At 49.8% G+C, this 22,127-nt stretch overlaps 1 protein-coding gene across 3 annotated transcripts in view; it reads right to left on the bottom strand.

The window, feature by feature from the left end:
* Positions 1-511: 511 nt before the first annotated feature.
* Positions 512-22,127, bottom strand: part of MECR (mitochondrial trans-2-enoyl-CoA reductase) — a 29,406-nt gene continuing 7,790 nt past the window's right edge. For 2 of the 3 annotated variants that reach the window (XM_008694495.2, XM_008694494.2), the window contains exons 2-10: positions 17,487-17,584; positions 16,899-17,030; positions 9,836-9,979; positions 7,076-7,178; positions 5,903-6,005; positions 4,861-4,934; positions 2,514-2,574; positions 2,289-2,361; positions 512-878 (exon numbers count right to left, since the gene is read on the bottom strand). In XM_008694495.2, the coding sequence (XP_008692717.2) occupies positions 718-878; positions 2,289-2,361; positions 2,514-2,574; positions 4,861-4,934; positions 5,903-6,005; positions 7,076-7,178; positions 9,836-9,979; positions 16,899-17,030; positions 17,487-17,584 (949 nt within the window). In that variant the 3' untranslated portion in view covers positions 512-717. The remainder of the gene's footprint in view (positions 879-2,288; positions 2,362-2,513; positions 2,575-4,860; positions 4,935-5,902; positions 6,006-7,075; positions 7,179-9,835; positions 9,980-16,898; positions 17,031-17,486; positions 17,585-22,127) is intronic. The other variant, XM_040619144.1, reaches the window with a different exon arrangement.

Consider the following 22,127-nt stretch of genomic DNA (forward strand, 5'->3'; position numbering starts at 1 on the left):
ACCACAGGTTTGAGCAGCACCACCGACCTCTACCCACTGGATGCCAACGGCACTCTCCCGACTATGACTACAAATGTCTCCAGACAGTCAAACGTCCCCTGGGGGTAAAATGACTTCAGGCTGAGAAGCACTGGTATAACCACCATCTCCCAGTGAGAACGGGCATTCTGTAGGGTGGTCCAGCCACCTGAGACCCCATTTCCTTGGCTCCTCAGCCTGCCATTCATTCTCCCGTGTAGCTGACCCTCCTCCTGCCCGACTGAGCCACACACCACCCAGAGTGAGTCAGACGTTCCTTTTTGCTCCTCTGCGGAGAGCCGGGGGGAGGAGACTGCGTCCTACTGGCTCTTGCACCTGCCATTGCCCACCCTTGCTTTGTTTCAGGGTGGCCAGGAAATCATCGCTGGGGGACAAGTGGAGGATGGGCAAGGGGGCTTCTTAGTGCTGGGGGATGGCAGGTGCACAATGAGGGGCCTTCTTGACAGGGATGACTTCTATGGGTTTGTATGTGTTTGTTTTTAGGAAGTTGACTTTATTAGATACCCTGGGGCTGGCCCTGGGGAAAGCCTTGGCTGGCTTCACAACCCTCTTGGTCAGAAGTGATGGTGAGGTGAGGACAGGGCAGCCTGGGAAAGGCTGAGAGGGCCCTGACCCAGGCGCCAGAAACCAGTCCTGCCGATCTGTCTTCCCTCCCACCTCACTCCGGCTCCTCTGCCATTAGCACATGGTGAGAATCTGCTTTGAAGACACGAACGGCTGCATTGAGGCTTCCAAGGCATGGTGGTAGTCCTGCAGGGGGACCTCGGAGCAGGCAGGGGCTGTGAGCTGGCCTCGGCCGATGAGACCGCACAGCGTGAGGATCAGCTCCTTGAACTGGGCTGTGGGAAGTTGAGGAAGTCAGAGGTGCAGTGGCAGGGCACGTCAAGACAGAGCATGGGCTGCCTCCGGTGGCAGGAGCGGGCGCTCAACTCTAGGGAGCAGGCGCTCAACTCTAGGAAAGCCTCGAGAGCCCAGGCTTGACCAGGGATAGGGAGGCTGTGGAGGCAGCCTGATCCCTGGTGGGGTAGGACAGGAACGTGGGGAGTGGCCCCAGGAGCTGGTGGTCAGGCAGAGTGGTGGCGATGAGGGCTCAGACCCACAGAACCTGACTGGGGAGGAACCGAGAGTCCTGAATGGTGGGAGGGGCAGGAGTACTCTGAGGCAGGGCGGCTAGAAGAGGCACAGGGAGGGGGTGGGTGTGCCTGGCATGCCGCCGATGTGGAACAGATGAGCTTTGCTCAGGGAAAGGAGCTTTCCCTGAGAGCCCAGACTCCCTTAGAACCCCACAAGTTGAGGTCCCCAGCATCCCTTCCCAGGGCCTTCAGGAAGATGAGAAGTGAAGGCCTCAGCTGAGAAGTGGTTTTTCATAGACATCAATTCATGCAATATTCAAATCTAATCATGTCCCCTGTTTAGAACACTTCGGTGGCTATTCATTTGCCTTTGAGATGGAGTCTCAGCTCCTTAAGAAGGGTTGTAAAGCCTTTCATAATCTGGTCACAACCTATCTGTTTAGGTCCCCACTCCCTGCGATGGGCTTTTCCACAGGCTACTTTTCCAGCCTGAAACAAGCCACTGATGCCACCACTTTCCTCCCCTTCACTTGGAAAACTCCACGTGATTCTTCATTCTCAGTGTGTGTGGGGGGGGGGCGGACACACTCTGGGCAGCCAGTCGTCCACTAGAGGAAGGATGGCGTACTGGCTTAGGTTCTGGAGTCAAAGAGACGAGTTTACATTGTGGTTGCACCACTCCTTACGTGGGGAGACTGGGCAAGCTACCTAACCACTCTGAACCTCAGTTTCCTCCTCCAAAGGCTAACAATATCTAGACAACTATGATATTTAAACTGAGACAGAAGTTAAGGAACTTGTCCAGGTCCCACGGCTAGGCTGGGTAAACCTATCCCTAGTGGCTCCCAGTGGTGGGAGCAGGATTTGAACCCAGGCCGGCTGGCTCCAGGGTCTGTTCTCTGCACATGGCTGTCTTCCACAGCAGTCTCTTCCCCACTGGCAGCTGCTCAGGATGGGGACAGTGTCTGCCTTGTTCATGCTGCCACCCCTGGGACCAGCCCCGTCGAGCCCAGTACCTATTTGCTGACCGCAGCTGTAGCTAGAGGCTATTTTCCTTCAACCTGTTGTGGCGCTGGGGAACTCATCACCTGTCCAGGCCTCGGGATGGCGGGTCACTTCTGCAGTTGGCACTGCCCTCTCGTGTGACCCCTGGTGATGGGGCCGGCATCCACTCACCTGGACTGTGGTCCTTCTTCCACTGGGACAACCAAAAGCCTCGAAGTTTGAGATCCTTAAAAATGAGCTGGCTCTGTGGACACAAGAAGGACGACCTGGGGCTCTGAGGGCAAGCACTTCAGATGCTGCTTGAGGTAGACTCCCTCCAGGGACAAGGGCACCTGTGGGTCTGGACAACTGCGGCATCCAGGCCTGTGTCCACGCCTGCCTCCCCCACCAGCTTACCACAGAGGCTATGACGGGCTGCTTGGCCATTCCCCCGTAGGTCACCATGGTTCCCCCAGGCCTGAAGAGTCCAGAGAGAACAGAGTGGGTGTAGGCGGAGATAGAGCCCTACTCAGTCCTGCCAGAACACTTCTATTCCAACCCTGGCCCCTGAACCTGGCTCTCAGAATCCTTGGGAAGGTTTCAAAAACTGCAGACTCTGAGGTCCAACCCAGAGCTAATGAATCAGGAAGCAAGGATCTCTATTCAAGTCGACCGACAAACACCCCCGCCAGATGACACTATGTTGAGCCAGATTGGGAACTCACTGGTCTCACCACCCGGTCGGGCTTGGATGAAGTGTTGCAAAGAAGCGTGCTCTGCTGAGAAAAGCCCAGGCCACGTGAGATTAGTCCTGGCTCCCCTCCACTCCTAGATGTACGGCCTTGGGCAGTGCGCAGACACTGGCGCAGACCCCCCCCCTTCACCTGTCCGCGCCGACTCAAAGGAGCAGTGAGATGAGGTGGCTACACACATTGGGAATGGTGTGGGAGGGGCAGAGGACGGCGGGCGGCTGCCCTCTCGTGGTAGGCGGGGCCCGCCAGGACCTGCTGTCTCTCACCTGCACCCGCCCCAGCCATCAAAGGAGAGGCTCAAATGGTTTTTTAAAAAAAGTAAGCTAGGACTTCCCAAGCTCGACTTAACCTGTGTTCCCCTCCCCACTCCCGGGCTCTTTTCGGAGTTTTGTTGGAGGATGATGGCAGGTGAGGGGGTGCTTTGTGATCTACAAAATGGAAGAAGCTGCTGTGGGACGCAGCTGATTCTTTGGGAGGCTGGGGGGTAGTTTGGTCTTAAATTCCCTTTAGCTGACACCTGTTCCAGAAAGTAGCTTCTGGGGGGGATCAAGCCTCCCCCCATATCCCCCTGCACTGCACTTGTTCTAATCAGAACGGCTCACGTTCACTAGGCGTTTTCTGGGCGCCGGGCACAGGTCCGAGCGTTTCCACGTGCACTGGCTTGGTGAAGTCTCCCGTAACCGCAGAGGCGCACTTTTATCACTCCGGCTTTACAGTGAGAAAACTGAAGGCCACCTCTCACCTGTGTAGCAATTTGTGCATCACCTCGGTGTCCTTGGACTAACCTTCTGACTAACCTGTACGAGGAGACGGAGGCCTGGACCATTTTTCATGTATTGTCTAACTTTCCACAGGCCCACAGCTAGTAAGTAGCACAGCTGGGGCTTGGTGCCTCCAGGGCCTTCACTGGGAATGCCCGCTCAAGGCCTCCTCCTACAGTGAGCGAGTGCTGTGGGGATGGCAGGCTGCCCCGGAGCCCCCCGAACTTGGGCGGAAGGGTGTGCTCAGCAGTCACAGTAACTTGCCGTTAAGCCTGGCCCTCCCACTTCCCAGAACTTGGGGCGAGGTAATTACCCTTTCGGGGCCTTGTGTAAATGGGGATGGGAATAGTATCCCTCGCTTGGGTGGTCATCGGGGGGGTAAGCCAAGCACTCTGCACAGTCTGGTGCATGGGGAAGCGCTCAGTGATGGCTAGCACAGCTCTTTGACCACATGACCCATCTTCCCATCTAGCCCGTGAATTCTAGAGAGTTCCCTCAGTGTCTCAGCCATTTCTGTACCCAGTAGCTAGTGAGTGCTAGCAAGTGTGTGTCAACTAATGTTGCGGGGATTCCCGCTTTAGTTGGAAAGTATCCTTGCAGGCGCCCCTCAGCTCAAGAAGTTTATGTTAACAGAAAAAACAAGGGAAGGACATGCACTGTTAATATTGTCAACAATGCTTCTCTCCCTTGGTTGTGGGATGATAGGGACCCTTTGTGCTTAATTTTTTCTTTGTACTTTTCTTTTTAAGATTTTATTTTTTAAGTAATCCCCACACCCCACGTGGGGCTTGAACATACAACCCTAAGATCAAGAGTGGCATGCTCCACCAACTGAGCCAGCCAGGTACCCCATCCTTTGCATCCTTACATGCTTTCAAAATGTTTTAAGAGCATCATTTTACCTCTAAAATTAGAATCTATTTTTAAAAGCTAATAAAAAATTCAAAAGCTAACAAACTAAGACTAAGGGACTTTTTAAGATTCCCCTAGTTATGAATCCTTAACTATTTCCCTTTCACAGAAAGCTTAGCCATCTCCTTCCGGGGTCTCTTGGTCATTGGTAAAGGAGGCGGCTGAGAAAGGAAGTGCCTGGATAACTAGGACAGGACTGTGGTCCCAGTTTCCTGCTCAGGGTTATGCTGACTTGGCCTTGGCTCGCACTGGCCACTGGGACTTGGTCACTTAACAGTCTTCCCAGCTAAAGGCCTGGAGAGCTCTGGCCAAGTGCACCTGCAGGGCTGAGGGACTTACGCTAAGTGTCGCAGCAGCTCTGTGGAGCTTTTCCCGCCAACACAGTTGAGAGCAAGCCGTGGCTGGGGCATGTCCTGGAAAATAAGGAGGCTGCAGTGAGGGAGCTGCTGCTGTAAGCGCGGGCTTTGAAGCTCGCTACAAACAGCGCTTCCCTGGCCCAAGTGCCGTGTCAGAGGGAGGGTGCGAAGAAAATGGGACGTTCGTGCCTTCAAACTCTGCCCAAGGAGGACCTTTGCTTTATCAACTTAATCCTGTTATCTGTTTTGGAATTTTGTTCAAAACTCCTCTCCGGGAAAGAACAGATGGAGGGCGTCTACATTCCTTTTCGAAGGACTTCAGTTCGCCCGAGTGCGCCTCTTGTCTGCACTTACAACTCAGTTTATGTGGGAGGTGTTGATCTCCTGCTTCAGAAACGTTAAGAGGCATGTGTTCTTGAGAGTGTGTGTGTTTGGTCACTCCAGGGCTCAGAGGAAGGAGGCTGAGATGTGGTCTGATCACCTATTGGGTGTGCTGGGGGTGGAAGTTCTGGAAAGTTAAGGGGCTGTGAGTTCAGAGAGCCCTGACTCCACGACTTGTAACTGTCTGCCTTGGTAGAATCCTTCATCTGAGTCTTGGTTTTCTCACCTAGAAAAGAGACAGCACCTACTTTGCAGAGCTTTTGTGAGGATTATCAGATACAATGTAAGGAGGGTGCTTCGGAAATGCTTTCCTTTCTCTTCCCTCCCTGTGCCTCGGCTTCCCCAGGTCCTCTCCCAGCTCGGAGATTCACACTGGCTGTGAGGGCTGAGGTGTCGCACTACAAACATTCAAACCTATACACCATCCAGGGTTTCTTGAACTTTGTCTCTCCTGCCTCCCTCACAGCACCTGGGCCCTTAATGCATTCCGTCCCCTGGCTGAGGGAATGGGCTTTACCCTTCCACAGAGACAAAGGGAGGATCTGGAGAGGAGCAACGGGGCCAGTCCCAGCCTTTCTAGCAGGTCAGCTTTCTCCAGGGAGATGAGCATGGATTGAAGGAACAATGCCCCTCATCCTAGGTACCTTAAAGAAGTTTTTCATCTCATGCTTTCTTAGCTCCTCTTCTGTGAGAACATGCTCGGCTCCCAGACTCTTCAGTCTGTCAGTCAGCTTCTGGAGGTCAGGTCTGGAAACCAAACACAATCCATGGCCCTTGGTCACACCTGCTAGCTTTCTCTACCATAGGCTCCTAGGACTCCTCCAACACAGCTGCGAGAACACGAGTTTCTTTTTGTGGAAAGCTGGGATTGAGTGTAAGCCAGGCCTTATGGAGGGGCTGGCTACCTGATTTCATTACATCCCAGTACCTCCAGGCCTCAGTTCCCTCACTGGCATTGCGGGGTGATTTCTATAGCCCTCGCCAGCTCAAAGGTGCGAGAAACTATCTGGCTCAGGGAGAAGCCATTTCACTTCCTGACTTTGCCTACCGAAACAAGAAACTTCATTTCCTTTCCCCCACGCTTTTCAAGGGGCTCTTCAGGGTGTTGTGCAAACACACTCCAGCCCAGGAGTGGCTCCGGGCCTCTTTCACCAAGACAAACAGTAATTTTTGTTAACACAACTGAGGGGACAGGGAAGGGAAGTGAGCGTCGATTCTCCTCCTAAGACTGGACTTCCATGACAGACACAGCCACGTTCATTGACAGTGAGGCTAAAGTCAACTGGATGCTATGGCGGAAAAGAGCATGAGCCAGGGAGCGAAGTCGTTTACTGACTTGCTGTGTCTTCCTTTCTCTGAAACTTGTTTCCTCACCGTAAAACAGACATGACAAGCCTGCCCCATCTCCTTCACATCCCTAGTTAGAGCCGTTCAAAGTGCCGCACAGATGCAAGGGAAGAAAGGGCCCTGGGTTAGACAGTTCACAGTAGGAATAACAGCTTCAGGGATTCCCAAATACGAACTATGGCTTTGAGATCATGGGTTATCACAAGAGTGTCAAAAACTCTCAAAAAGTCTTCAGCAAGGGCGGGCTTCACCTCCTTCCTGCTCTCCCTTTACATTTGGGATGTTTGCTCATCCTACAGCCAGAGGCCGCCTGGGCCTCCTTTCGGGCAGGCGGTGGCGGCGGACTGCTTATGCACGGGCGCCCTCTGGTGGAGCTGGGGGCACCTGCAGGGATGCGGGGGCCGGGAGGGGGGCGGCGGTGGGGCGGAAGGCCCAAGTCGCTTGCACTGGGATCAGGTCTCCCCACACACCTGTCTCGGACCACATTGACGGTCCTCAGGCCCAGGGCCGCGGCGATCTGTATGACTGCTTGCCCCACTCCACTGTTGGACGCATTCTGGATGACACAGTCTCCTGTGGAGCCAGGAAGAGACCCAAGTCAAGCCCCGGAGACCTGTAACAGGTCAAGCGCTTCCTGCCTGGGATCCTATTGTAGGGCAAGAGAGGGGAGTCCTCAGGCTCAAAATGACCCAGGACCTGGCTGCTGAGCCTTCTCAGACCTTGGAGTCTTGCTTACTCTTCTCCCAATGCCCCCCAAAATTCCACAACACCCACGGTGCCTCCCAGGACTTGACAATTCAGAGTCCACACTGTATATAATTTAGACCCCACTGTGTAAATGATTTTATATCGTTCATCATCCTCCTGATTTTTAGGTCCTCATATCTCTGCTTAAGCTATTTCCATGGTTTGCAATGTTTCCCTACTTCTCTCTTCCTTCGTTTTGAAATCCCACATACCCTTTGAAGCACAGCTCAGGCGTGGCTTCCTTCCCATCTTCCCTGTGTGTGTTCCCCCGGCACTCTGCAGGTGGTGTGCCCTGGCTTACACTTGGTGGTGCATAGGTCCATTTCTGGCGAGAGCCTGCAGCCTGCAGCTTCCTGAGGGCACGGCCACGCTATATCCCCCCTTTGTGCTGCTTAGTACAGGCACACTGCCTTGAAATGGGTTTAGAACTGTGCTGGAGAAACCCGCACCTCCAGAAACAGGGTCCTAAAGGTAGTCTGGGGTCAAAGCTCAGGCCTGGCTTTGGAAGTAGCCAATGGGGGAGGCAGCATGGCATACTGGGGAAAACGTGGGCTCTGAAATGAGACGGACCTGGTGTGAGTCCCAGCTCCCCTCACTGACTGTAACTGACCGTAACATGGGACAGGTCATGACCTCAGTTTACTCCCCATGAGACAGGAGTCCTGGGAGCACCCATCAGGATGCTCCTCATTAGTCAGAGGCCATTGCGTCCAGGAAGGTGCTCTGTTATGCCTGAAATGTGATCTGAAATGCAGGGATCCGGTGCTGCAGACACGGGGAAGTTCCTGGAAGAATGCCCATTCTCTGTAGCCAGGAGTCAGTACATAGACTGTCACTCATTAGTGGGTTATGAAATCAACCCAGTGGTTTGCAAACAGCATTTTTTTTTTTTTTTTGGTTAAAATTCCAGAAAATAGAATTAGAAAGAACATAGTGCACCACACACAATAAGGGTAAATACTGCTCCATGAAACTTTGGTTTCCATCATATACATACTCACATGTATCTATGTACTGGATTACAGTGTAAGCTGTAATTCTCACTATGGCTCGGTATGACAACTTAGAAAACACGGATCTAGCCCAGGCCACACCTGCCCAGAGGCAGGCAAGTGGAGAGATGCACCACGGGCTGCTGAGGTGGGGAGCTGTCAGAATGCCCTGATGTCCAGCTGCGGTCCAAAGCAGAGGAGGCCTGACAGGATGAGATGCAGGTGACCAAAAAGCCTCCTGCACCAGGACCTGGGCAAAGGTCCCTGGTCACCTGCTCGCTTTTTCCACCAAAGGCTCCCACGACAGCTGGCACAGCTGTGAGGACCTGCACTTCTCTTCGCGGGAAGCTGGACTGGTTTTGCCTCGAGTAGCAGTGGCTACCTAAGCTTATCGTGCTCCAGCATCTCCGCCCCAGTGTCGTCATCCACATGGCAGAGCTAGACCAGGCGATTTCTCTAGCCCCTGGACATGCACAGTGTGCAGGGTGACCCTCCAACGATGGGGATGAGCCCAGCCTCCTGTCAATGGGAGGCTAATTGTGAGGTGGGTTCCATGAAGGTCCTGAGAGGCCCCCCTCCCAGCAAGACTGAGCCCTGCTCGCCCACAGTAGTAATCAGCCTTCTCTGACTTTTCCTCCTTCCATCTCGCTCTCCCCATCCCCTCACTTCTGCTTCCTGGGATCACCTCCCCCTGCAAACTGTCCACCCTCAGTCCTTGTCTCAGGCTCTGCTTTCAGGCAACCCCGAATAGAACACTTGGCTTTGTCGTTTCCTTGCTGAGTGATCTCATGTAAGCAATTTCCTTCTCTGGACCTCAGTCTCCTCGTTTCTGAACAGGAAGAATACTAAAATAGTGCAGAGTTACCGCGCTGTGAGCCAGGCGCTGCGCTGAGTGTCACACTGCAGTGTCTCCGTTAACCCTCACAACCCCTTACTCTCCATCTTATGGGTGACACATGTGATGATCTGAGAGGTCAGTTCACAGTGAGAGGTGAAGCTGGGGTTCAGACCCAGGTTTTCTGCCTGGGGCCCGAGCTCTCTAGCAATCATACCAACCTCACTGCACTGCTTTGAAGGTTTAATGCATGTAAAGGCACTTATGTGAACTGGAAAGTGTCATATGAATGCTGAGTGGAATTACTAAGTTCAGCATTTTACTGGAAACACAGGCACTGTGTCTATCTTGTCTGGCTTTGTATCCCAGAGCTTAGCAAAGCTCCATGTTTTTGCTGAACGACAGAATTCCATCCCAAGCTCTAGGGAATGCGATCCTTCAGCGGTTATCCAGAGTGTTCTCCTCATGAGGTTTCAGCATGTTTTCTAGGAACCAAGCTAACAAAGCAAAAGCAACAACTACACACTCACTCGGGTTGGGGGCCTGGCTTCCTCTCAGCCCCTTACAGGTTAAGTCCCCACGGTCTCTGGGTCAGGATTTGGGTCCCCTCCCAGTCAGGAGATCCCAGCCTGCTCCCAGCACCTGTGGGCTCCTACCTGGCTGCAGCTGCTCAAAGTCCATCAACATCCTGTAGGCCGTGCAGGGATTGACGCTCAGGGTGGCAGCACTCTGAAGAGGGAGGTCACTCGGAACGCTGATCAGTGCTTCCTCACTGAACACAGCCTCGGTCCTCCAGGTTCCTGAGTCAGGGGATGAGTCCAGGCTAGTAAGACAGGATCCCTCTCCACACCTGGCCCCAAGTCACCCTCCTCAGTAAACGGGTGCCTAAGATGTCAGCTTTCAAGTACCACTTAGAGAAAAAGGAAGGTCGTGAAGTCCTTTTGAATCTCTGTGAGTCCTCATGATAGTTACGTAAGGTAGATTTCCCACATTAGTTACCATTAGACGTAGCTCATGCTGCCCAGCAGGTGCCTAAGGATCTGAAACTACCAGACTCTGAGTAACGTCGTGACATGGGCAAGAGAAGCTGTGAAAGCCCCCATTTTCCCACTCAGTCCTTCTTCTCCTCATCGAGGGCAGGTTGACTTGGGTGGTATTACGGAAAAAAGCATGAAAGTAGGGGTCAAAGGCCTAGGTTTGGGACCTGGTTTTGCTGGCCAGCTAGTTGAGCAAATTCCTAAGTCACTGAGTTTTGGTTACCCTATTATGTAAATGACACTGGCAAGAAGAGCCTGACGGGCCTCCTCTAAGAGCTGCTGCACAAATCAAATGACAGAAGGGAAATGACAAACTCCTATAAAGTGGAGAAAAATGATCATTAACCTCCAGCCCAGGGCGCCTGGGTGGCTCAGTTGTTAAGCATCTGCCTTCGGCTCAGGTCATGATCCCAGAGTCCTGGGATCGAGTCCCGCATCGGACTCCCTGCTCAGTGGGGAGCCTGCTTCTCCCTCTCCCACTCCCCCTGCTTGTGTTCCCTCTCTCGCTGTCTCTCTCTGTCAAATAAATAAAATCTTAAAAAGAAAACAAACAAGACGAAAAAAACCCCTCCAGCCCACATTCCAGTTGCAGACAAAAGAATCATAAAACGTCAGTGTTGAGAAGGCCCTTAGGGCATGGAGTTCAACCTCCTCATTCAACAGGGCAGGAAACCAAGGAAGTGACTTGCCCAAAGTTGCCTGGCCAATCTGGGCTGCCCCTTCCATCTGCAGATACTTAGCGTGCACCTACTGTGAGCCAGGTGCTTGAACAGCACCGACGCATTCCGTCCTTTCATGGAGTTTTATTCCAGTGGAGAACACACAAGAACCAGACAAGCAGATACACTAACTACAAATTGTAGAGGCAGAGAGTAACACTGGGGAGAATTACTCGAGATGGGGGTCAGGGACAGCTTCTCTGAGAAGGTGCAGGCGAAGAGTTAAAGGATACAGGTACCAGCCACTCAAAGAGTACATCCAGAACATTCTAGGGAGAGGAAAAAGCATATGCAGAGGCTCTGAGGCAGGACAGACAGAAGATGGAAGGATACACACTGGGAGGATACCCACTGCAAGGCAGAGAGTGATGGGAAGATAGGCTTGGGCCCTGGCTCAAGTGGCTTGGGCGAGGAACGTCACCCAGACTTTCATGATCCTGACCTGGAGTAACCATGAGTTATGGTGTCACTCAGTACATTCACATATATAAGTATGTACACATACATATAACAGAAACCAAAGTTTCACGGAACACTATTTATCCTACCATGTGTGATGCATGATTCTATTCTGATTTTAGTAAAAAAAAAAAAAAAATGCTGTTTGCAATCCCCTAGATCGATTTTGCTAATGGATTACAACCTGCCGTCTGACAGGTACTCACCCATGCAGGTGGGATCCCATGTAAAGCAGAGCGAGGAGGACAGACCTGGAGTTAGCCAGACACAGATTCAAGCCTTGGCTCCACCACATACTCATTAGGTCACCTTAGAGAAACTATTTGGAGCCTTGCTGGCTCAGTGTCTGGTGGCTGTGGGCCTCAGGGGTCCTTGGCCTATGCCTCCAAAGCTCTGGAGTGTGTGCACCCACCCAGTTGCTAGGATTCGCCTAGCAGTGCCAGTACCCTGGCACCACATGGTCAGGTGTGGAGAGGAGGGGACAGCCTAGGTGACTAGTAATTGTGTTGTAGGAGGGAGGGAGAGAATGTGGGCTTCAGGGACCAGGCAGTGGAGAAAGGAGGCAGGAACACACTTTGTTAAGGGTTACGTCAGTCCCAGAGTAGATCTGTGGCTGAGAAGACAAGACACTGGAAAACTGAAGGGTTCCTTTAGAATCTAGGAGGTACCTGGGCAATCTCTCCACCCAGCCTGGTTTTCAAATCTTCATTGCCATCTTCATAACCATGGCCCCCATTTATCTTGCCAACACGTACGGTATCTACTCTGCACTAGATGCTTACTGTAGGGTCCCCTATGCATGAAATCATGTTTTCTAATTCCCCTTGATGGCACGACAATGGAAATCTAGCCTTGACATGAATTTCTGGGGCTTGGCAGACCCTAATCCTCTTCTTAAGAGAAGCTGGGTGGGATGAGGGGAGTGCCCATGGTCAGAACCAAGGGCTTTCAGGGTTTTAAAGTAGAAACCCTTAGACCTTAGGAGTGGGGAACCTGTTTTAAAATCCCAGCTCTGCCATTAACGATTTGTGCAACTTAGAATTATCACTGCACCTTTTTTGACACTCATGTCATAGTGTGAAGGTTAAACGCAATGACATTTGTACAGATGATCACTGTGCCTAGTACATAGATGTGGAATGTCCCGTGGTTTTCTTTACTGATCCTAAGTCCCACGCCCTAGTTCTCAGGACTTCCGTTCCTCACTCTTGCGCAACTGGCCCTTAACCATCTCTACCATCCAATGCAGGGGTTGGCAAACTACCGCCATGGGCCCAACCTGGTTCACCACGTGTTTTTGTAAACCAAGTTTTATCAGATCATAGTCATGCTCACTTCTTAGGTATTGTCCATGGCTGTTTAGGATGGCAGAGCTAAGCAGAGGCAGTATGGCCTGCAAACCCTAAAAAATTTACAACTGGCCCTCACAAAAAAAAGTTTGCTGACCCTGATCTAATGCGTACAGAAACTTAGTTTGTCAAAATTGTTGTGTCTTCCCTCAGTTGAGCTGCACGATTGAGTTGGGATATGCCAAGCAACGACTGTTAGCTGCATTGTAGAGATGAGAAAACTGAGGCTCAAAGTAGCTGTGGCTTCAACAAGGTCACCTATGGCAGTGGAACGGGATTCCCAGGCCACTGCTGCCTCGGGAGGGTTTTGAGCGTTTCCAATGAGTAAGTCAGTCCGCACATTCTCTGGCTCAGTCTCCCTGGGGACTGGCTGCCTGTGGGAGAAATGCTGGCTATGGGCATAGCTCAGTACCATGAAGGATGGCCAAGGTCTGGCCAGTTGAGGACTGCTCTGTTTAATGACAGTCACTCTTACTAACCTGCAGCCTTCACCAGAAGAAAGACCACGTCTGTTCACTGCTGTCTGCCAGAGCCCCGCACACGGCAAAGGCTCACGAAATGCTTGCTGACTAAATGGAGTCGATTATAGTCCCAGCCATTATAAAATCCTCATGCTCTTTGGCACCTGGTGGGAAAGACTGACCTTTTGTCCAGGGAGAAATCCCCGTTCTGGCTGACACCCACCTCCTCCACCCATGCGATTACCTGCACCTCTGGCAGACACCCCTCATTCTTCTCTCCAAATCTAGTGACCGACTTCTGTTCCTTTAGCCCCTAATTCCATCCTGTCTTCTCAGGCCCTATGGCACTGCCTTGTTCAGACCCTTCTCATGTGAAGCCTGAACTGTTTAGCCACCTCCTTACTGGCTTCCTGCCTCCACCCTCTGCCTTTCCAGAACATTCTCTGCAGTGCCCAAGTCTGGTCCACTCACACTTCTGAACTCTTCCTTGGGCTCTCTCTGACCATAGATGTGAGCCTCCATGAGTAGGGCCCCCCCACCTCTACAGCCTCATCTGGTGTCTCCCTCGGGCCAGCCGGGACCCAGCCACACCCTGCAGTTCTGACAGTGCCATGCCTTCTCCCACCGCCACACCTTTGCACACACTGCACTCCCTGCCTGGAAGCCCTTCCTCACCTAGCCCACTGGCTGTGCTTCTACTCAGTCTTCCAGACTGAGCTCAAGCACCACTAAGCCTCTCCTCATGCTTCCCAAGATGGGGGACTCTTGCCTTTGTGTCCACCCTCTCTTCACAGCGCTTACTAGCTTATATTGTGTGAAGTGTTGTTTTGCCATTCCTGGGTTCCCCATCCCCAGACAAGAACACTTTGAGGGCAGAGACTGTGTCTGACAGGGGCTGGCACAAAGCACCACTCCCTCTCAATACAGTGAATCCTGCAGCTCTCTGCTCAGATGGCTAGGCTCTTCCACTGCCAGGTGGGGCTGCAGGGGAGAGTGGGGCCATTCTTGGCAGCTTTTCTTTTCTTTTGGGGGGGGAGGGGCAGAGGGAGAGGGAGAGAGGAATCCCAAGCAGGCTCCATGCCCAGCTCGAAGCCTGACACAGGGCTGGATCTCACCACCCTGAGATCATAACCTGAGCCGAAATCAAGAGTTGGATGCTTAACTGACTGAGCCACCCAGGCGCCCTTCTTGGCAGCTTTTCTGATCTCAGAGAAGAAAAGAGCTTCTAGTAGACTGCTTTTACTGTTTTTTCCTGCCTGGTATCTTTTTCTTTCTAGAACTGTTCCTCCTAACCTCAGAAGCTATGAATCACAAAGCTTCATCCTCTGAACCACAGGGGTGGGCAAGAGACTCAGCTGGGGCAACTGGAATGGCCCAACCCCACACCTCTGGTGGTTTTAGGCCATAAGCATCTTTGCCACAAGCATTTTTGCTATATAGTTCATTAGCCATAATGCAATTTTGCCATAAAAAGGTAAAAAAATAACCGTTGACAGTTTGGTTTGACAGTTTGTTGGTTTCATATTCTGGTTGACAGTTTGGTTTCATTTCTCCATTGACACAGTCCTTCTGTTTTATACTGTATATACCTTAGCCCTCATAATGGTCTATACAGTAGCACAGAGTTTTGAGCCCACATTTCCCAGAGAACTTTGGAACGTCTATCAATAGAAATGTGACAATATGCCAAAACCAGACAACAGTACAAAAGGCTTTCACAACACAATACAAAGCTCAGTTACAAATGTGCATCCTAGCATTTGGAAACTGATACTTCTCTTAATCAAGAAAGAAATTTTAGCAAAAAAAAAAAAAAAAAGCATGATACAAATTCGGGAGATGAATCAACAAGCACAAAAAATTGTATGATACTAGGAATAAAAGACTTCAAAGGCAAGCACTTAGGTACATTTTGTGGATCACGAAATAAAATCAGTATTTGTGCAGTATTGCCGTGAATCTACACTATACATTTTGAATGTATTCCCACATTTTGTATTTTGCAAAAGTCTTTAATTTTGTTACTTATTTTTCATGTTTCATGATGTCCATTTTAATAAACATCCCTCTTTCATTTTTTACGATTTTATCTTTTATAGCAAAGTTGCCTTATGGCCAATTAGTCATGCCACGAAAATGCTTGCAGTAAAGATGCCTGCAGTGACAGTGCTGGACATGATGGGGATCGTGGATGAGCAAGTACCAGGCAGGGTCGGTCAGAGTCCTGCTAGCAGATGGATATGGCTGTGCTGGACAGATTGTGTTCATCTGTTTGTTTTTAGGATGACGCAAACCTCAGGATGCTGGTGGCCACCTATGAAAGGTCAGTTTGAATCTCAGCTCTACCACTTACTGGCTGGGTGATCTTGGGCAAGTTGCTTAATATTTTACGTTTGTCTCATATCTACCTCCTATTGTGGGAATAACTGAGTTAAATATATACAAAGTGCTAGGAACAGTGCCTGGTACAAAGGGAGTAGACAATAAATATTTGTTGATGTTATTACATCACTATGTGGGGAGATTCCATCTGAGAACTAGTGAGAATAAGAGAATGAGTTCTGATATCAATGGGGTTCCTGGATCCAGTGGTGCCTGAAGCCCTCCATCTCTTGTACTTCCCAGTTCCAGAAACCAACTAACTTCTTCTTTTTTTTTTAACTTCTTTTTTTATAAACCAAGTTTGAGTCAACTCTCTGTAAGTGATAACCCAAAGAATCCTGATACTGTAGTGTAGCAGGAAAAACAGTGGCGACAAGATTTTTGGTGGGCTCTCTTTCAGTTTGTTGTTTGAGTTTGGGCAAAGGCTTCTTCCCAAGCTTCAGTCCCTTAGATGTCTGAAGAGGTGGATATTGTCTTCCCTGCTCCCCTCTCGTGGTTGCTGTCAGGATCCTTTGTATAATGTTTGTGCCTCAGAAACTGAAGCGCTAAAGAACAAAACTCATCAATGACTCCTTACTATATATCAGGTAGAACCCTAGTTCCTTAGCTTGGCTTTTGCAGGCCTCCCCCATGTGGCCTCACTACCTTTGTAACCTTCCTATCATTTAAGCAATCCTCTCCTATGTGTAACACTGGATTTCTCACCATTTCCCAAACTCACCTTTGTGTCTTTGCTCATTTCGTTTCCTCCAAATGCAAGGATTTCTGGCTCACCACCATCTAACATAATCCATCTACCAAAGGTCCATTCCAAAGAAGCCTCCTCCATGAAGCCCTCATCCTTCCTTAAGACTATCTCTCTCTCTCTCTCACACACACACACATTTGCATTTGCACACAGAGGAGCCAGAAGTGCCCTCTGCTTCCTGCGAACTTGTAACACATCCTTTACTAAGGTTACTAGTTTGGAGATTTCTTCAATTAGATTTTAACCTTCTGGAGGGCAGGGGCTGTCTTATTTGGGTTTCCCACTGTATCTTACAGCAGGGATTTAGGGATGTAGGGATTCAGAGATTCATAGCTCCAATCAACATAGGCCCAAAGAGATGAGAGAGCAGGTCCACCACCTCCAGAGCAGAAGAGACACAATTTCTGCTCTCCTGTTCCGCTCCCACGGCTACTGGTGGTGGGTACATGAACTCAGTAATAAACCCTGCCTTGCTTAGTCACACTGAGCCAATGAGCAAACATTTCCAGTGTGAGTGAAATACAATCTGGAACAGAGAGGCTGCAGACACCTGGAGAAACTCACCCAAACCGGCGTTGGCTGGAATCACCCAGTCTCCTGGCTTCACCCCAGTCACACTGCCGCCCACTGCTACCACCTGTCCAACGCCTTCGTTCCCTCCAACAGCAGGCAGCTTGGGAAGGAGGCCATAATTTCCTAAGGGAGAAGAGTGCAGAGGGTCACCCCTTGAAGTTTGGGCAGTGAAAGAGCATGAACTTTGGAGTCGGATCTAAGCCTGATCTGGGCTCCGCCTTTGACCTGCTGTGTAACGGACCAGACTCTCTGAGCCTTAGCTTCTTCATCTGTAAAGGGGAGAATATTTTTTAGCGTTCATGGTTATTATGGGGATTAGATAATGTATGAAATGAGCCCAGCATATCGCAGGCACTCACAGTGGTTGGTTTACTCCCCACTGCAATCTTTCTAGCTCTCGAAAAGCCTCACATTCCAGAGAGGGGAGGCCAGAGAGGGCTGGTAGTCTGCAGATGGCTCATCTGGAGAGCAGCTGCTGCTAATCACAGGAATTTCACACCCACACCTGAGGAAGGATGAAAACGAGGTGGCGGCTAAGCAAAAAAGCCAATTAACATAAGCCACAGAAACCAAGGTTACCTTGGATCATATTTATGTCAGATGGATTGATAGGGGCCGCCAGCATCTTCACATGGACGTCTGATCCGCCCACAGCAGCTAGCTCCTGGTTCTTCAGTCTAAGCACAAAGCCAAAGAGAGATGTTAATGTCACCCAGGCTAGACAGGGCATCTTTTGCTCAAATCATCTCCCCAAAGTAGGTCAGGCAGCAGCATTTTTGAGTTGCCACTGTGTGCCCAGGAATTAGGGTTGTTAGGCGAGAGAAAGGTGCTGTAGGGAATTAGCACAGGCTATGGGTTAACGCTCTCATTACCTGCATGTGGACAATCTCCAGCGCCCTTGCAACGCCCCTGCCCATTCTAAGACAGGGACTAGGAAACCTGCTGGCCTGGATTCGCCTTGTGGTTTCCAAAACTTGCTTATCACCATCACCTGGTGTGCTTACTAATGCAGATTCTCAGGTCCCAGCTCTGACCTACTGAACCTGAATCTCAAGATAAGGGGCAGCCCAAGTAGTTGGTACAGACCGCCATAACTGGGGCACCCTGGGCTAGCTTATTTGTTCTCCACTTTTTAATTTTATTTACGTATCTGTTCGTTGCAGAGCCGGTGAGGGAAATAGACACCCTACGTAGTTCAGAAAGAACTCCCTCGGTGATTCTGATTTGCCCGCTGGGGGGATGCCCCTTCTGGGTGAGAATGCTGGTCTGTCAGAAGGGATGCCGGAGGGACCGCTGAGTCTTAGGTGTGAAGCCCCACCACACGATGGCTGTGTTGCCATGGGCAAGTTTCTTCCCAGCTCTAGGCCTGTTTCCCCACTTGTAAAATGGCGGGCCGTGGTGGTCGTTTGGACTTGCTCATTGCCAAGAGCCTCTCCCATTTCAGGTGGGATTTCTATGTGGTAAGGCTCTGCTCACAGTGGGCCCTAAACACCGTGGGACTAACGTCTTTATGCACTAGAACTCTGGTTAATGGGTTAAGCCTGCTGAAGGCTTTTGAGGGAGCCCTGGTGACAAGTCTATGTGTTGTCGTTGTTATTTTTATAAAAGGAGACCTTCCAAACAGAAAGTACTGATTGCTATACTAGACCTGTGGTCCTCTTGCCTTTTTAATTACCAGAGACTCCTTTCCTGTCTTTTTCTACACCAAGACTTCATGTGTGCAGTGTTTCCCTCTGCCCAAATGTACTTGTTAAGTAATAACTCTCCTCATTTTTAGTTACCAAAGGCACATTTAAGTGCCACACAGGGGTTCTTAGCATCAGGCCACAGTGTCAGTGAACTAAACTGATGTAATTCTACCCACTTCTGGCAGAAATCTGACCTTTTAATTATACCTGGGGCTCCATTTGGGGTAAAAGTGTGATTTTCAGGAAATGTCTTGTATTAATAGTGACAACAGTGGCAGGTATTTATGAGGTATTTGTCATACATCAGGTCCTGTGCTAAGGGCTTTAAATACATGTTCTGACCTAAGCTGTTAACTCTCTTGTGAGGAAAGTACTGATAATCCCATTCTGTCAAGTAGGAAATGGAGGCTCCTTGAGATTATGAAACTTGCGCAGGGTAAGAAAACTGCTCAGTGGCAGGGCTTCCCTGCTTTCCAAGCTGGCACTCTAATTTACCGCTCTCTGCACGAGCAACCTGAGGTTAGTCTGGGAATCCCCCCGACTGCCTCCAAGGACCCCTGGGGATCTCAGGGCCCCAGTGTGGGAATCCCTGGACTGGATCATGACCAAAGTAAGGGAGGCCATGCCTCACCACGACTGAGAAACAGCTGCAAAAAACTGAAATAGAAACACTCTGTACAGAAAACAGTTGACTCGGAAGGAGTTATGACCAAGGCAGAGAGAATAAAGGAAGGGCCCTTCTTCTTTGGGTAACTATTAAGGAATTTATGTATTTAGACACAGCTGGAGGAGGGGAGTCCTTGTAATAACAATAATCATAATAACTACTGTTTGAGTGCTTACCACTGAGGCACTCTGCTGAAGTGCTTTCTGTGCCAGCTTTCTGCCATTATTCTGATTTTATGGCTGAGGAACAAAGGCACAGAAGAGGTAAATAACTTGTTGAAGGCCACCAGAAGCAGTAAGTGGCTGATCTGATTTGGACCTGGTGCTCTGACGCCACAGAAGCCAGCTGGTAAGGGGATAAGCAGACGAAGCAGAGGGTGGAAAGCTGAGCACCAGCCTGGAGTGGTGTGCGGCCGTGATCCTTGCTGCACCTGCCTGGGGAGCTGGAGAGGGGTTAGCAGCTCCCCAATCTCCCCAGCAGGTGGGGCAGGGAGCCATCAGCCCGACAGTGATGTCTCTGTGAACGCATGTGTAAATCTGCACTTGAAAGAAAAATCCTGCCCAGAGCAAATGAACTGTAGACTAGCTGCCCCTTTATATTATCTGTACTGCTTTCCTCTGACATTCTGACAAATAATCCGTTTTTCTACAAACTGACACAGTCCGTGTGCTTAAGGTACTTAAAAGACATTTTTTAATGCACATTTTCTACATGCTCTTTCCTCAGCCCAGAATTTTCCACTGCTTCTCCGCGAAGCGAGAAATTCAGTTCACCCTTTAAGACATCTTCTGACCCTCTTGGTCCTGAAAAAAAACACTTGCTCCATCTTCAGTGCTCTCGTTACTCACAAGGGGTGACTATACCATTTAAGACCGACTTACGTTGAGTTTTTCGTGGTTTAGTTTATGAAGTCTTTTCATACATTTCTTTCAACTGATCACAACAGGCCTAAGTTCACATTCCTTTTCCAAAACTCTATGGGTGAGATGTATGTCAGAGTTCAGAACCCCGTATTATCTACAACCCCCTGTGGGCGTTGGGGCAGCACTCTGTGATCAGACACATTGTTTCTATAGCAAAATGTATGAATATTCACACTAAGTGGGATGAATAATGACCAAATAAAAACTTCACAGATCAGGTTTTCCCTCCAAATGAGTTGTGAAACAAAAGAAATCAAAACAGAACTGTCAGTTTATAGAACCTTCCGGATTTTGGAGTTGCAGATTCCAATTTGGATTTGGATCCAGGTCTTTCGGACTCAGTTCAGGGCTCTTTTTACCTAACCCTTAGTTTTATAGCCAGAATGTGCATGTGTATTGTCTCCCCACTTGGCTATGAACTCCTGGAAGGCAGAGAACTCTTAGTGTTAACTCAGTGTTTAGCACAGTGCCTGGGACCAAAGCAGCGCTCAAGAATGCTTCCTAATGAAAGTACCCAATTCTCCTCCCTACTGAGAAAATGTGGCATATCAGTGCAGATCAGGTTTGCAGTAAATCACACTTTAAAAATCTACATGACAATGGTCAAGACGGGCATATTGGTGGACCTCAGTTCACAGATGAAGGGGGAAGCATGGGTTTGAATCCTGCCTTGGTCATTTACCAATTAGATAAACCTCAAAATACTCATCTGTGAAATGGGGAGAATACTAGAACCCAGCTCACAGGATTAAATGAGTTAATGTAAACGAAGCATTTGCTAGAGTACCTGACACACAGCAGATGCTGAAAAGATGGCAGCTGTTATCAGTGGCAAAATATCCAAGGAATCCTTTGGAACAATTAGCTGCCTGTCCCTTTGAATAGAACCACGAATCACTGAAAGGAAGATAGTAACTTTTTGTAAAACTCGTCAATTTAACTCAACGAATATTTACTGACAGTCCTACTCAGTGTCAGGTACTCTGCCAAGAGGTTTAAAGAGAAAATAAAATCTGCCCGCGGTCTTGATGTGGTCACTGTGAGAGGCACGCCTGTGGTGCTATCCCTAACTGCCAGTGTTTAAGTGGCTCGAGGGAGAAAATGCAGGATTAGCAGTTGGGCTTTGGAAGAATGGTACCTTAGCTGGGGCTTGAAGGATAAGCAGTTTACTGGGTGGACTGAGGGAGGCAGGCAGGCTTTCTTGCTAGAGAGAATGGCAAAGAATCTGACTTGGTAACTGGCCAGACAGTAGGTGCAGTCTAGAAAGAAGCCACGGGAATAGAGACATTTTTATAACCTGGAATCTCTTAAACGAGAAATGCCATTGATGTCATTTGGTGACCAACTCCATGTGGGGGGAGGTGAAGTCTTTGATGGCTCCCGGGCTTCTGGTGTGGGCAACTGGATGCTGACATAGGGAGGAAGGAACAGTGGTTTCGAGTGGGGAGGAAGATGTTATATTTGGAGCTTGAAGCAGGCACCCTGCAGTATGGTATGGGGCAGAAGGCACTCCAGGCTGGACATCCAGAGCTGTGAGTCAGCTGTGTGTAGCTGGAGTCTGGGCTGGCAGATCATCTTACTTCGTGTGATCTGGCTGAACAATTAAACGACAACTAATATTGATCGCTTACTAAGCTCCAGACATTGTGCTTAACATTTCATATACATGATGCTGTTCAGTCCTCAAAACACCTATCAGGAGGGTGTTATCACCCCAATTTACAGACAGGAAACTGAAGCTCAGAGAAATAACTTGCCTAAGGTAAGACTGTTAGTAAGTGGCAAAACTCGATCTTAAGCTTGACTCTGAAGCTCAGACAGCTGAACACTAAAGCTGGCCTCCTTTACGCTGTTTGTGTGATTCCCATCCTGAGAGATAATATTAGGTATTTCCCTGGGGCAAAATACGTTTGAGAAATGCTGCCTACTAATTGCCCCTCCT

This window comes from Ursus maritimus, unplaced genomic scaffold (genome assembly GCF_017311325.1).
Source record: "Ursus maritimus isolate PB19 unplaced genomic scaffold, ASM1731132v1 scaffold_32, whole genome shotgun sequence".
NCBI classification, from domain to species: domain Eukaryota; kingdom Metazoa; phylum Chordata; class Mammalia; order Carnivora; family Ursidae; genus Ursus; species Ursus maritimus.